General features: G+C 42.3%; 1 protein-coding gene across 1 annotated transcript in view; it reads right to left on the reverse strand.

Moving 5' to 3' along the window:
- Positions 1–13,237: 13,237 nt before the first annotated feature.
- The window catches only part of LOC117510882 (macrophage mannose receptor 1-like), a 41,408-nt gene continuing 40,147 nt past the window's right edge, over positions 13,238–14,498 (reverse strand). Inside the window, 1 exon segment of the mRNA XM_034170780.1 lies at positions 13,238–13,816. Coding sequence (XP_034026671.1) covers positions 13,811–13,816 — 6 coding nt within the window. The 3' untranslated portion in view covers positions 13,238–13,810.

A 14,498-nucleotide genomic window follows, 5' to 3' on the forward strand; every position in this document is an offset into this window, starting at 1 on the left:
TGCAGCTCAGAGTCCGAGTTGAAAACAGATGTTGCCTCTCAAAGTGCGGTGACGGCAACACACCTGCACTGAGCTTTACAAAGACATTTTTATGCTTTTTTTTCTTTCAAACTCTGTGCTGCTCCGTGTGGCTCCTCACTAAAAACAGCTGATCTGCACGCATTAACAAATGCTAACGCTTGATTTTCCACCCAAATGCACCTGAGGATGGTATGAAGTAAAAAAAAAAAAAAAAAATGCTGAAAAACGTAAAAAAAAAAATAAAAAAAATTCCCAACCTCAATCTGGTCATGCTTCTTCCATAAATACGTTGTCAATTCTTCCTGCTCAGCAAGCCATCTTCTTCTTCTTCTTTGTCTTTCGGCTGTTCCCGTTAGGGGTCGCCACAGCAGATCAATTGTTTCCATCTCACCCTGTCCTCTGTATCTTCCTCTGTCACACCAACCACCTGCATGTCCTCTCTCAGCACATCCATGAACCTCCTCTTTGGTCTCCCTCTTCTCCTCCTGCCTGGTGGCTCCATCCTCAGCATCCTTCTCCCTATATACCCTGGGTCCCTCCTCTGCACATGTCCAAACCTTCTCAATCTCGCCTCTCTGACTTTGTCTCCAAACCGTCCCACCTGAGCTGTCCCTCTGATATGTTCATTCCTAATCTTATCCATTCTTGTCACTCCCAAAGAGAATCTCAACATCTTCAGCTCTGCCACCTCCAGCTCTGCCTCCTGTCTTTTTGTTAGTGCCACTGTCTCTAAACCATACAACATAGCTGGTCTCACTACTGTTTTGTAAACTTTCCCCTTCACTCTTGCTGATATTCTTCGGTCACAAATCACTCCTGCCACCTTTCTCCACCCACTCCACCTTGCCTGCACTCTCTTCTTCACCTCTCTACCACACTCTCCATTACTTTGAACAGTTGACCCCAAATATTTAAACTCATCTACTTTCACCACTTCTACTCCTTGTAACTGCACTATTCCACTGGGCTCCCTCTCATTCACACACATGTACTCAGTCTTGCTTCTACTGACTTTCATTCCCCTTCTCTCCAAAGCATATCTCCACTTCTCCAGACTAGACTCAACTTGCTCTGTACTCTCACTACAGATCACAATGTCATCTGCAAACATCATAGTCCATGGTGACTCCTGTCTGATCTCATCTGTCAACCTGTCCATCACCACTGCAAACAAGAAAGGACTCAGAGCTGATCCTTGGTGTAATCCCACCTCCACCTTAAATGAGTCTGTCATTCCGACTGCGCATCTCACCGCTGTCACACTATTCTTGTACATGTCCTGCACTACCCTAACATACTTCTCTGCCACTCCAGACTTCCTCATACAATGCCACAACTCTTCTCTTGGCACCCTATCATAAGCTTTTTCTAAGTCCACAAACACACAATGTAACTCTTTCTGTCCTTAACAGTACTTTGCCAACAGTATTCTCAGAGCAAACATTGCATCTGTAGTGCTCTTTCTCGGCATGAAACCATATTGCTGCTCACAGATCTTCACCTGTTTTCTAAGCCTAGCTTCTACTACTCTTTCCCATAACTTCATGCTGTGGCTGATCAGCTTTATGCCTCTGTAGTTACTGCAGCTCTGCACATCACCCTTGTTCTTGAAAATAGGAACCAGCACACTTCATCTCCACTCCTCAGGCATCCTCTCACTTTCCAAGATTTTATTAAACAATCTGGTTAGAAACTCTACTGCCATCTCTCCTAGACATTTCCATGCCTCCATTGGAATGTCATCTGGACCAACTGCCTTTCCACTCTTCATCCTCTTCATAGCAGCCCTCACTTCTTCCTTGCTAATCTCTTTTACTTCCTGATTTACTCTCACCACATCATCCAGCCTTTTCTCTCGCTCATTTTCTTTATTCATCAACTCTTCAAAATATTCCCTCCACCTTCTCAGCACATACTCCTCACTTGTCAGCACATTACCATGTGCATCTTTTACCACCCTAACCTGCTGCACATCCTTTCCAGCTCTGTCCCTTTGTCTGGCCAATCGGTACAAGTCCTTTTCTCCTTCCTTACTATTCAACTTTTTGTAAAGCTCGCAATATGCCTTTTCCTTTGCTTTTGCCAATTCTCTTCTCGCCTTACGCCGCATCTCCTTGTACTCCTGTCTACTTTTCGCCAACCTCTTTCTCCTTATGCTTTCCTGGACCTCTTCATTCCACCACCAAGTCTCCTTGTCTTCCTTACACTGTCCAGATGTCATACCCAGTACTGCCCTAGCTGTCTCTCTCACCACATCTGCAGTACTTTTCCAGTTGTCCAAAATTGCTTCCCCTCCAACTAGTGCTTCTCTCACCTGCTCGCTAAATTTCACACAACAGTCTTCCTCCTTCAGCTTCCACCATCTGATCCTTTGTTGAGCTCTCACTCTCTTCTTCTTCTTTACCTCTAAAGTCATCCTACAAACAACCATCCTATGCTGTCTAGTGAGACTCTCTCCTGCTACCACCTTACAGTCTGTGATTTCTTTTAGCTTGCATCTCCTATAAAGAATGTAGTCCACCTGTGTGCACCTTCCTGCACTCTTATATGTTACCCTGTGCTCCTCCCTTTTCTTAAAGTAGGTATTCACCACAGCCATTTCCATCCTTTTTGCAAAATCAACTACCATCTGTCCTTCCCCATTCCTATCCTTGATACCATATCTACCCATTACTTCCTCATCACCTCTGTTCCCTTCACCAACATGCCCATTGAAGTCTGCTCCTATCACCACTCTTTCATGCTTGGGCACACTCTCCACCACCTCATCTAACACACTCCAGAAATCTTCTTTCTCCTTCATCTCACAACCTACCTGTGGGGCATACGAGGTCTGTCAATGAAGTATAGGTCCTTTTTATTTTTTTCAAAAACTATATGGATTTCATTCATATGTTTTTACGTCAGACATGCTTGAACCCTCATGCGCATGCGTGAGTTTTTCCACGCCTGTCGGTGACGTCATTCATCTGTGAGCACTCCTTGAGGGAGGAGTCGTCCAGCCCCTCGTCGGAATTCCTTTGTCTGAGAAGTTGCTGAGAGACTGGCGCTTTGTTTGATCAAAATTTTTTCTAAACCTGTGAGACACATCGAAGTGGACACGGTTCGAAAAATTAAGCTGGTTTTCGGTGAAAATTTTAACAGCTGATGAGAGATTTTGAGGTGATACTGTCACTTTAAGGACTTCCCACGGAGCGAAACATCGTGCAGCGCTCCCAGGCGCCGTCGTCAGCCTGTTTCAAGCTGAAAACCTCCACATTTCAGGCTCTATTGATCCAGGATGTCGTGAGAGAACAGAGAAGTTTCAGAAGAAGTCGGTTTCAGCATTTTATCCGGATATTCCACTGTTAAAGGAGATTTTTTTAATGAAAGACGTGCGGGCGGATTGCAGCGTCGGCTCGCAGCTGCTGCGATGCTCCGCCACAGGAAAAACACCTCTGTTGGAAGCCTTAAGGACAAGTTGGAATATGTCCAGCTGTTAAACAATTTCTCATATACTCACTCCACTGAAAGCCATCAAAAGCTGCCTGGATTTTACAAATGGTTATCAACACGGAGGTGTTTTTCCTGTGCCGCCGCACCTCGCCAGCTGCGTCCCGACGCGCGGACCCATCTGCACGTCTTTCATTAAAAAAATCTCCTTTAACAGTGGAATATCCGGATAAAATGCTGAACCCGACTTCTTCTGAAACTTCTCTGTTCTCTCACGATGTCCTGGATCAATAGAGCCTGAAATGTGGAGGTTTTCAGCTTGAAACAGGCTGACGACGGCGCCTGGGACCGCTGCGCGACGTCTCGCTCCGTGGGAAGTCCTTAAAGCGACAGTATCACCTCAAAATCTCTCATCAGCCGTTAAAATTGTCACCGAAAACTAGCTTAATTTTTCGAACCGTGTCCACTTCAATGTGTCTCACAGGTTTAGAAAACATTTTGATCAAACAAAGCGCCAGTCTCTCAGCAACTTCTCAGACAAAGGAATTCCGACGAGGGGCTGGACGACTCCTCCCACAAGGAGTGCTCACAGGCGAATGACGTCACCGACAGGCGTGGAAAAACTCACGCATGCGCACGAGGGTTCAAGCATGTCTGACGTAAAAACATATGAATGAAATCCATATAGTTTTTGAAAAAAATAAAAAGGACCTATACTTTATTGACAGCCCTCGTATGCACTGATGATATTCATCATCACCCCTTCAATTTCCAACTTCACACTCATCACCCTGTCAGACACTCGCTTAACCTCCAACACACTTTTAACATACTCTTCCTTTAAAATGACCCCAACACCATTTCTCTTCCTGTCCTCACCATGGTACAACAACTTGTACCCACCGCTGATGCTCCTGCTCTTACTTCCCTTCCACTTGGTCTCTTGCACACACAATATGTCTACCTTTCTCCTCTCCATCATATCAGCCAGCTCTCTCCCTTTACCAGTCATACTACAAACATTCAAAGTCCCCACTCTCATTTCCACCCTTCTAGTTTTCTTCTTCTCCCGCTGTTCGTAGCAATGTTTTCCTCCTCTTCTTCGTTGTCTTCGCCCAGCAGTAGCCCAATTTCCACCGGCACCCTGTTGGGCAATAGCACCGGTGGCGGACGTTGTTAACCCGGGCTGCGACCGATCCGGTATGGGAATTTGATTCTGAGTCTGCATAGTTGGGTTGGCTTGTTTTACGCCGGATGCCCTTCCTGACGCAACCCTCCTCATTTGTCCGGGCTTGGGACCAGCACTCAGAATGTACTGGCTGCACACCCCATGTGGCTGCTCAGCAAGCCATCCAGGGGTGAATTCAAATGGAAATGGTGGGGGGTGGAGGGAGTGCATGCTTCCCCTCCACACCCTTAGATGAAAGGTCCACTTTTGAAGACAATTTTTCATACTACTAATACTATAATAAAAATAATTTTAACAATTAAACTGTTGAGAAAGAATGTAAATGTTAGAAAGAATATAATAGCTGCATTTATAAATAATGTAGCTTATAAATTGTAAGTTTTACTGTTACAATACTGTCCACATATAAATATGAGGTCAAGAAAGATGTATATTTTATTTTTTATAAAACAAGTTTATTGAAGTCAAGAAAGTGTGACTATAAAGTCTGTATTGGCAAAACTGGTCATCCTTTTCATGTTGAAGTTGCAGGGGGTGTTGTCAGCAGCTGCTGAAAGTAACTAACAAAGTAACTAGTAATCCTACTTGGTTACTTGTAAAATTGAGTAATCAGTTAAGAAACTAAGTTACTTTTTCAAGGAGTAATCAGTAATTGGATTACTTTTTCAAAGTAACTGGTGACTTTTTCAAAGACACTGGTGCTCACAGACATAAGTAAAGTTAGTGATGGACAGTTTCAGTTCAGTTATTGGTATTGTATATTTTGTAGTGTTGAGGTTCACAGGTTGCATTTTACTGAGATGTCTGCCAGTGTCATTTTTGTTAAGAATATGGTTGGGTATTGAGAACCGGTTCTTTTCGAGCATCATTGAGAAATTATTCGATCCACCGATATCAATAGCCTTTTTGCTTAACGATTCCCTTATCGGTCCTTCAGAGCAGCCGTTGTTTTTGAGAGTATTTGCTGGGAAAATGATGATTCCTCTGCGTTGATTACAGACCCTGCAGCGGCTCTGTAATCAACTCTGAAGCGTGAACCAATGAAGCAATGCTTTGATCCACGAGCTCGTTGGTTCTTTGATTCGCTGCTCTTCAGAAATGGCAAGTCCGCTTCTTAACCCCTCTCAAAGCCATTAAAATATCGTGTGTCACTTTTGTGTGGATTAAAGTGACTAACTAGGACTCATGTCTTGTTGCAGTCAAGAAACGAGAATCACCCTCTGTTCCGCTGGCACAGCTCCAAACCCTGCGCTGCTCTCTGCCAAGACAGAGTCCGGTCAGAATTAATAACTTCAAAACAAATTGCCGCTTTAAATAAAATGACAACTCTTACAAACGTTGTAATACAGACAAGAAACTACAATCGACTAAAACTTTTTTTCCTACCAAAATGAGACGTACTGCATTCTTTATAAATTACATCCTGACATGCAGCACAGCCAGCTGCAAGAGCTCAGCTCAGATGTATGGAGTGACATTCATACCAATAATGTCTGAAAGGAAATTGCAATCAAATTTCAAATAAATTGGCTTATAAAGCGCCAAATAACAACAAAAGCCATCTCAAGGTGCCTCACATAGAACAGTTCAACATAAAAATTAAAATAAATAAAAATTAAAATTAAAAAATTCAAATACATAATTAAAAACAGAAGTAAAAGAATTAAACCAATAAAAAATAAAAACTTTTCATAATAAAGAATAAAAACAGGATTTAAGTCTTGACTTAAAAATGTCCACAGACTCCGACTGCCTGACGGTCGCAGGAAGACCGTTCCACAGAGCGAGTGCATGATAAGAAAAAGCTCTTTGACCTGCTGACATAGAAAACCTGTAAAGCCTACTTTTAGAACACAAAAAATTCACAAGAGGTATTGATAAGAGAATCAATATGGAATCGGATCGATATGGTATTGATAAAATCTTATCGATACCCTTCCCTAGTTAAGAAACACATGGTTAATGTTAAAGAATAATTTGTTATAGTCAAAAAGCGAAGTTACATTTTCATTAGTTACTTCATCCAAACCATCAACATGTTTATTAGACCCCATTTCTACCAGGCTGCTCAAGGAAGCCCTACCATTATTTAATGCTTCGATCTTAAATATGATCAATCTATCTTTGTTAGTTGGCTATGTACCACAGGCTTTTAAGGTGGCAGTAATTAAACCATTACTTAAAAAGCCATCACTTGACCCAGCTATCTTAGCTAATTATAGGCCAATCTCCAACCTTCCTTTTCTCTCAAAAATTCTTGAAAGGCTAGTTGTAAAACAGCTAACTGATCATCTGCAGAGGAATGGTCTATTTGAAGAGTTTCAGTCAGGTTTTAGAATTCATCATAGTACAGAAACAGCATTAGTGAAGGTTACAAATGATCTTCTTATGGCCTCGGACAGTGGACTCATCTCTGTGCTTGTTCTGTTAGACCTCAGTGCTGCTTTTGATACTGTTGACCATAAAATTTTATTACAGAGATTAGAGCATGCCATAGGTATTAAAGGCACTGCGCTGCGGTGGTTTGAATCATATTTGTCTAATAGATTACAATTTGTTCATGTAAATGGGGAATCTTCTTCACAGACTAAAGTTAATTATGGAGTTCCACAAGGTTCTGTGCTAGGACCAATTTTATTCACTTTATACATGCTTCCCTTAGGCAGTATTATTAGACGGTATTGCTTAAATTTTCATTGTTACGCAGATGATACCCAGCTTTATCTATCCATGAAGCCAGAGGACACACACCAATTAGCTAAACTGCAGGATTGTCTTACAGACATAAAGACATGGATGACCTCTACTTTCCTGCTTTTAAACTCAGATAAAACTGAAGTTATTGTACTTGGCCCCACAAATCTTAGAAACATGGTGTCTAACCAGATCCTTACTCTGGATGGCATTACCCTGACCTCTAGTAATACTGTGAGAAATCTTGGAGTCATTTTTGATCAGGATATGTCATTCAAAGCGCATATTAAACAAATATGTAGGACTGCTTTTTTGCATTTACGCAATATCTCTAAAATCAGAAAGGTCTTGTCTCAGAGTGATGCTGAAAAACTAATTCATGCATTTATTTCCTCTAGGCTGGACTATTGTAATTCATTATTATCAGGTTGTCCTAAAAGTTCCCTAAAAAGCCTTCAGTTAATTCAAAATGCTGCAGCTAGAGTACTGACGGGGACTAGAAGGAGAGAGCATATCTCACCCATATTGGCCTCTCTTCATTGGCTTCCTGTTAATTCTAGAATAGAATTTAAAATTCTTCTTCTTACTTATAAGGTTTTGAATAATCAGGTCTCATCTTATCTTAGGGACCTCGTAGTACCATATCACCCCAATAGAGCGCTTCGCTCTCAGACTGCAGGCTTACTTGTAGTTCCTAGGGTTTGTAAGAGTAGAATGGGAGGCAGAGCCTTCAGCTTTCAGGCTCCTCTCCTGTGGAACCAGCTCCCAATTCAGATCAGGGAGACAGACACCCTCTCTACTTTTAAGATTAGGCTTAAAACTTTCCTTTTTGCTAAAGCTTATAGTTAGGGCTGGATCAGGTGACCCTGAACCATCCCTTAGTTATGCTGCTATAGACGTAGACTGCTGGGGGGTTCCCATGATGCACTGTTTCTTTCTCTTTTTGCTCTATATGCACCACTCTGCATTTAATCATTAGTGATCGATCTCTGCTCCCCTCCACAGCATGTCTTTTTCCTGGTTCTCTCCCTCAGCCCCAACCAGTCCCAGCAGAAGACTGCCCCTCCCTGAGCCTGGTTCTGCTGGAGGTTTCTTCCTGTTAAAAGGGAGTTTTTCCTTCCCACTGTAGCCAAGTGCTTGCTCACAGGGGGTCGTTTTGACCGTTGGGGTTTTACATAATTATTGTATGGCCTTGCCTTACACTATAAAGCGCCTTGGGGCAACTGTTTGTTGTGATTTGGCGCTATATAAAAAATTGATTGATTGATTGATTGATAGTGAAATGTTTGTAAATTAAAACAAAGCTAATGAAACTGGTAGCAGTTATAGTCAAAAAGTAAGGAACAACTGATGAATAAGACATTTTGAAAGTCATCATAAAACTGTAATGGTATCATTAATTATTAATATCAGTACTCTGCATCGACGAGTACCCAAATGTAAGTATTCTTACTTGTACTCAATCTGGGGAAAAAAGTGGTATCGGTGCATCCCCACTGAAATCTCACGATGAGCCAATCAGATTTGTGGAACAAATGTAATTGGATTAGAATTCACTTTAATAATGTCCTCTGATTTAGGGGGGAAGAATACGAAGAAGTTTTAACCCCTGCTTAGGCCATCTAAATGTACCAGCCTGAAACACTGCAGATGGACAAAACCTTGTTAAAAGAAGAGCTTCGGATTTCTCCCAATTGACCTTATACCCCGAGATATTTGAATAGATGCTAATTGTGATACTGCATGGTCTGATACCAATAACAATACATTGTCCATGAACATCATTAATTCGGGAATAGAGCCATTATACACCGCTCCTCGAAAATTATCATCACCCCTGATTGCAGATGCCAGAGGCTTCATCACCAAGCAAAAGAGTAGGGGACTAAGAGGAACCTGGAACCTAGCATGTACCTTCAGGTCCACTATACAACAGGCATATCCACTTTATAAAAATTTCTCCAAAACCAAAAATTTCTAGAGTTCTACATAGAAATCCCCATTCTACTCTTTCAAACGCCTTTTCAGCATCAAGCAATACAGCAGCAATTGGTGAACTAGAATCTGAGACTGTCCACATAATATTAATGAAACGTCTAGTGTCTGCAGAGCTGCATCCCTGAATGAAACCTACCTTATCTTCGTGCACTACAGAGGTTATTATCTCTTCCAGTGTGTTTGGAAGTTTGGATCAAATCTTTGCATTTAATGAAATAAGGGAAACTGGACTGTTCTTACAGTAGTACAGATCCTTCTCCTTTTTCAGAACCACTGTTATCAAAGCTTTTGATTGAGTAGCAGGTAATTCCCCCATTTACAAATGCTTCATTATATATACTGAGTAACTAACAGTGTCAGTTCAGTGGCAAGACATTTACAAGTACAATTTCACCATTTTGTAGAGGCAGCCATGTGTGCTACTACTTTGAGTATCCTCTGAAGTTCAGTTTTAATCTTGAAGCATCAGCTATATTCTTTGCATGTTGTTGAAATGGCATTTCAACTTTTTTCAACAACATTTTGATCTTGTTCTCAAATTGCATATTCTGTCAGTTTTTGGGGGTTGTCTAACAAACTCTGCAGCCCCTAGATCCAAAAAGCACAATGTTGCTTTCATCAGTCCACAAAATGTTACGCCATTTTTCTTTGGCCAGTCATTGTGTTCTTTGGCAAATTGTAAACTCACAACATGTCATTTTTTCCAACAATGGACTTTGTGGGGGCTTCTTGCCCATAACTTGGCTTCATATAGGTGTCTTCTAATTGTTACAGTACTCACAGGTAACTTTAGACCTCCTTTGGTCACCTGGAGCTGAGCCTTCACACATAATGCGAATTTGGTCGATTTGCACATAAAGTGTGCATGAAGCAGGAATCGTATGCAAAATGTGTAGAATCATAGCTGCTTCTAATGCCTCGTACACCTGTTACACCTGCTACAACTATTTGCGCACACCAGCTGACAGTCAAAGACAGAGTGTGCACTGTACGAGCCCATTGAACCCTCTTCTGGCAGGTGTCGGCCAAATTCCAGGTGACACGCACGAACATCTAACACCGCTCGCATGGCACTTAGAAAATGTGTGGCCATTCGTACTATCATCATGAAACAGTCTGCAGACAATCGCTGTTGTGCTGACAGTGAAATTTGTCTAAGTGCCCCACAAGTGTGGATTTGGTGTGTGTGCTGAACTGCCAGGAGGTGTGGCCACAATTAGAAGCGGTTGTGGAGATCTGTCATTCTGGACATCCCAGCTAGACAACACGTACTGTGTTTGGACGGACATGGACTAACAACTGCCCACTGTGACACGTGTGTCTGCTTGCTGTCATCACGTGGACATAAAAAAAAAACATATATCACTGTGGCACGCTGCAGCCATTTGACAGGCTGCCCCCAGGTTGAAACGGACTGCCAGATCATAACCCGCAGCGGGCAATCTGACTGTCACATCATCCACCATGCATGTCTGGCAGTACACGCATGTGTGAACATGATGATTGAGTGAACTGCTTCTCATTCATGTCATTTCATGACTGTACATCTGTGACCATGGGTCATCTACAGAGGAATAGACAGATCATATTTGGGTGACATGTATTTTTTATTTTCACAGCAGTTACGCGATGTGGTTACACATCGCACTGCTGATCGCACTGTGTTTCAGCATGCATGAAACCTTTGCAACGTGTATTTTTAAAAAATTTTTTTCTTCACAGCAGCTGCGTGCTGCTGGCACTGTGTTTTCCCGCATGCATGAACTGTCGCACCGGCATCGTGCACGCCTGCCCGTCGGCGCAATGTTTTGTGGTACGCTCATACAAGCTGTTCTGACAGGAGTTGCCTTGAGTTGTACATATTCACACTATGTGTGAAGGTGCCCTTATGTTTTCCCCTCTCCAGTTAACTTTTTAATCAAAGTACACTGTTATTCTGAACAGTGTCTGGAACGACCCAGGTTTGCTCAGATTTTCAGAGAGAAACGCACAACAACCAGCATGTGTGCTTTTACTGCCTTCGTCTTTAAATAAAGGCCACCTGTAAGGGTGTAATAGACTTTATTTGCCATTTGTACTCGCATGCAAGGTTTGGGTACATTGGAATTCTTGGGCCGAGCACTCGAGTAAATATGTATAAATGTATAACAACATAAAAGGGATACCAGTGCACCTAAAAAATACTGCACCATCCTGCCTCAATGACTACAGGCCAATTTCACTCAACCCCATCACCACAAAGTGCTTTGAGAGGCTGGTGATGAGGCGCCTGAAGCAGACCATCGATGTGACTGTAGATGAGCACCAGTACACGTACAGGCAAAACCGGTCCACAGCTGATACCATCTCCACCGTGGTGCATCAGGCCCTCTCCCACACAGAGAACAAGGACTCCTATGTGAGGCTGCTGTTCCTGGACTTCACTTCTGTGTTTAACACCATCATCCTGTAGAAACTGGTGTCCAAGTTGGCTGAACAAGGAGCCCCCTCAGCACCATCAAACCCCTCCCCATAGGGGTTTTTTGGAGTAGGGAGATGAAAATTGGTACGCATGTGTGACTTACATAGACGTACAAAAAAATCTCTTGTGCCATGGGTCTACTCCAAACAGGAAGTCGGCCATTTTCAATTTTCTTCTCATTTTGGCGTGATTTCCACACATATTTGAACGAACTCCTCCTAGGGATTTTGTCCAATGCACTTCAAGTTTCTTTCACAGCATCGAGAGATGATACTGATCAAAATTTATTGAAAGCTTTTCTCTATGTCGAAGGGTGTGGCAGCTATGGTGCCGCCATTTTGACCCTTCGCCAAGGAACATTATACTTAAACAGGTACTGATGTCACATAGTTAACCCCATCAACTTCCTTCCACTTCTAAAACATGCAGAACAAGTTGGTGAACGTAGGCGATAATCGCCGTGAAGTTACGAGTAACGGCGTCTGTGTGGCAGCGTGCCGAATATCGCCCCTTCGCCATGAAATTACGTTCTTCCTTTTGACGGCTTTAATTTTGTCATATCATCATGAAAATTGATACACAGGTCAAGCACGACAACCTCTTACAATCCGTAGGGGTGTCGCCCATGGGCTGGGCAAATTGCCTCAATAGCGCCCCCTTGAATCTTTCAAAAACCCCTCCCCATAGGGGTTTTTTTTTGGAGTAGGGAGATGAAAATTGGTAGACATGTGTGACTTGCATAGGCGTACAAAAAAGTCTCTTGCACCATTGGTCTACTCCAAACAGGAAGTCAGCCATTTTTAATTTTCTTTGTCATTTTTGTGTGATTTCCACATGTTGTATTTGAACGAATTCCTCCTAGGGATTTTGTCCAATGCACTTCAAATTTCTTTCAGAGCATCCAGAGATGATACGGATCAAAAGTTATCGAAAGCTTTTCTCTATGTCGAAGGGTGTGGCTGCTATGGGCGGCGCCATTTTGACCCCTTGCCATGGAACATCAAGTCATGATAACTCCTTCATGCATTACCTGATTGACTTGAAACTTCACATGTGTAATGAGGGTCAGCCCCTTAACACACCTGGCTCCTCTGTTTGTGCACTAAGCTTCCCCGAGTGGATGAACCATCAACTCGTCATAACTCCTTCATGCATTGTGTGATTTGCTTGAAATTTGAACTGTGTGATGAGTGGTTGCCCCTCTACACACATGCCCACATCTGGTCACAAGGGGATGCTCTGGCCTGGGTAGGCGGTCGCACGGAACGGGGGCCCGTATATGACTGCTTGCAGTCCCAGTTTTTATTCTATTCTAAAGAATACCTGAGGGTAAGCCTCAAATATCAGTGCGAACAAATCCGTCATTGGATTAATAATGCTGCCTCATAATTTAAACTTTTGTATTTTAATTATTCTGTCACTCACCAAAGCCCATGCTTAAATATTGTGTGTACATACTTTCAGTTTATTAGACAAAAAAGCAACACAATAACATACATTTACAGTGCTGTAATCAATATTCCATGAATTAAATAACAAATCCCTTATGACAAGGTTCCGTTAACTACATGAACATGTTTTTGATTTTTAACTGTTCTTTTATTTGCCATTTTACTCTTGAATCTTGAAGTGTTGCTGTTATATGTTGATTAAAAGACTGTTTATTTTACATTATATTATTAAATCTGATTCATAGTGTTTGCAAGAAGTAAAAACAGATAGGTACAATTTAGTTCTTCCAACAATTGAATTGAAAATAAAGTATTTTGCCACTGGCTGCGTATCCTCCTATGTTTGTTCATTCTGTTCGATGTTGGGAACAAGGCCCTTGGTGTCTACAGCAGCTCGGATTGGATTGCTGAAGTATAACTTGTTATCAAAGGTGAATTCTCCAAACACAGGCGTAGGTATTCTTTTTCGGAAGAGGAGGAATACACCAAGTCCAACTAAAGCAATTACTACAAGTACTATAGCCACAGCAACACCAGCGGAGCCATGAGAAGCCTCTTTCGTGATCAACGCTAAATGGAGGTAAAACATAAAAACTCATTAATAATGACATAACTCATCTTACATTTGTTACAGAATAGTTCCCTTTCTTACATCCCAGTCACATTATGAGCAGTCAAGCCAGTGAGCTCTGTTGTCACCTTTAATGACTCCTTCCTTCACAAGAAAACCTTTTTTGGAAAAATAGTTTAGGAAGGAATGAATATTCCCATATTTCCACAGCACTGCTCACAGAATACCCCAAGGCACCGGTCTTTCGTCTTTTCCAAGTCCACAAAATACATGTAGACTGGCTGGTCATACTCCCAAGAACCCTCTAATACCCTTGCAAGGCTAAAGAACTGGTCCACTGTTCGATGACCAGGACAAAATCCGCATTGCTCCTCCTGAATCTGAGGTTTGACTGACGTTCTCAGTCTCCTCTCTAGTACCCTGGCATCGGCTTTCCCAGGGAGGCTGAGAAGTGTTATTCTTCTATAATTGGAACACACTGTTTGGTCCCCTTTTTAAAAATGTGGAGCACCACCCCAGTTTGCCAATCCAGAGGTACCGCCTCCAACCTCCATGCAACATTGTACAAGCATGTTAGCCATGACAGCCCAACAACATCCAGAGACCTCAGCAACTCAGGACAAATCTCATCCACCCCCTGGCGACTTGACACAGAGGAATTTCTTGACTACTTCAATGAGT

Source organism: Thalassophryne amazonica, chromosome 1 (genome assembly GCF_902500255.1).
Source record: "Thalassophryne amazonica chromosome 1, fThaAma1.1, whole genome shotgun sequence".
Lineage (NCBI taxonomy): Eukaryota > Metazoa > Chordata > Actinopteri > Batrachoidiformes > Batrachoididae > Thalassophryne > Thalassophryne amazonica.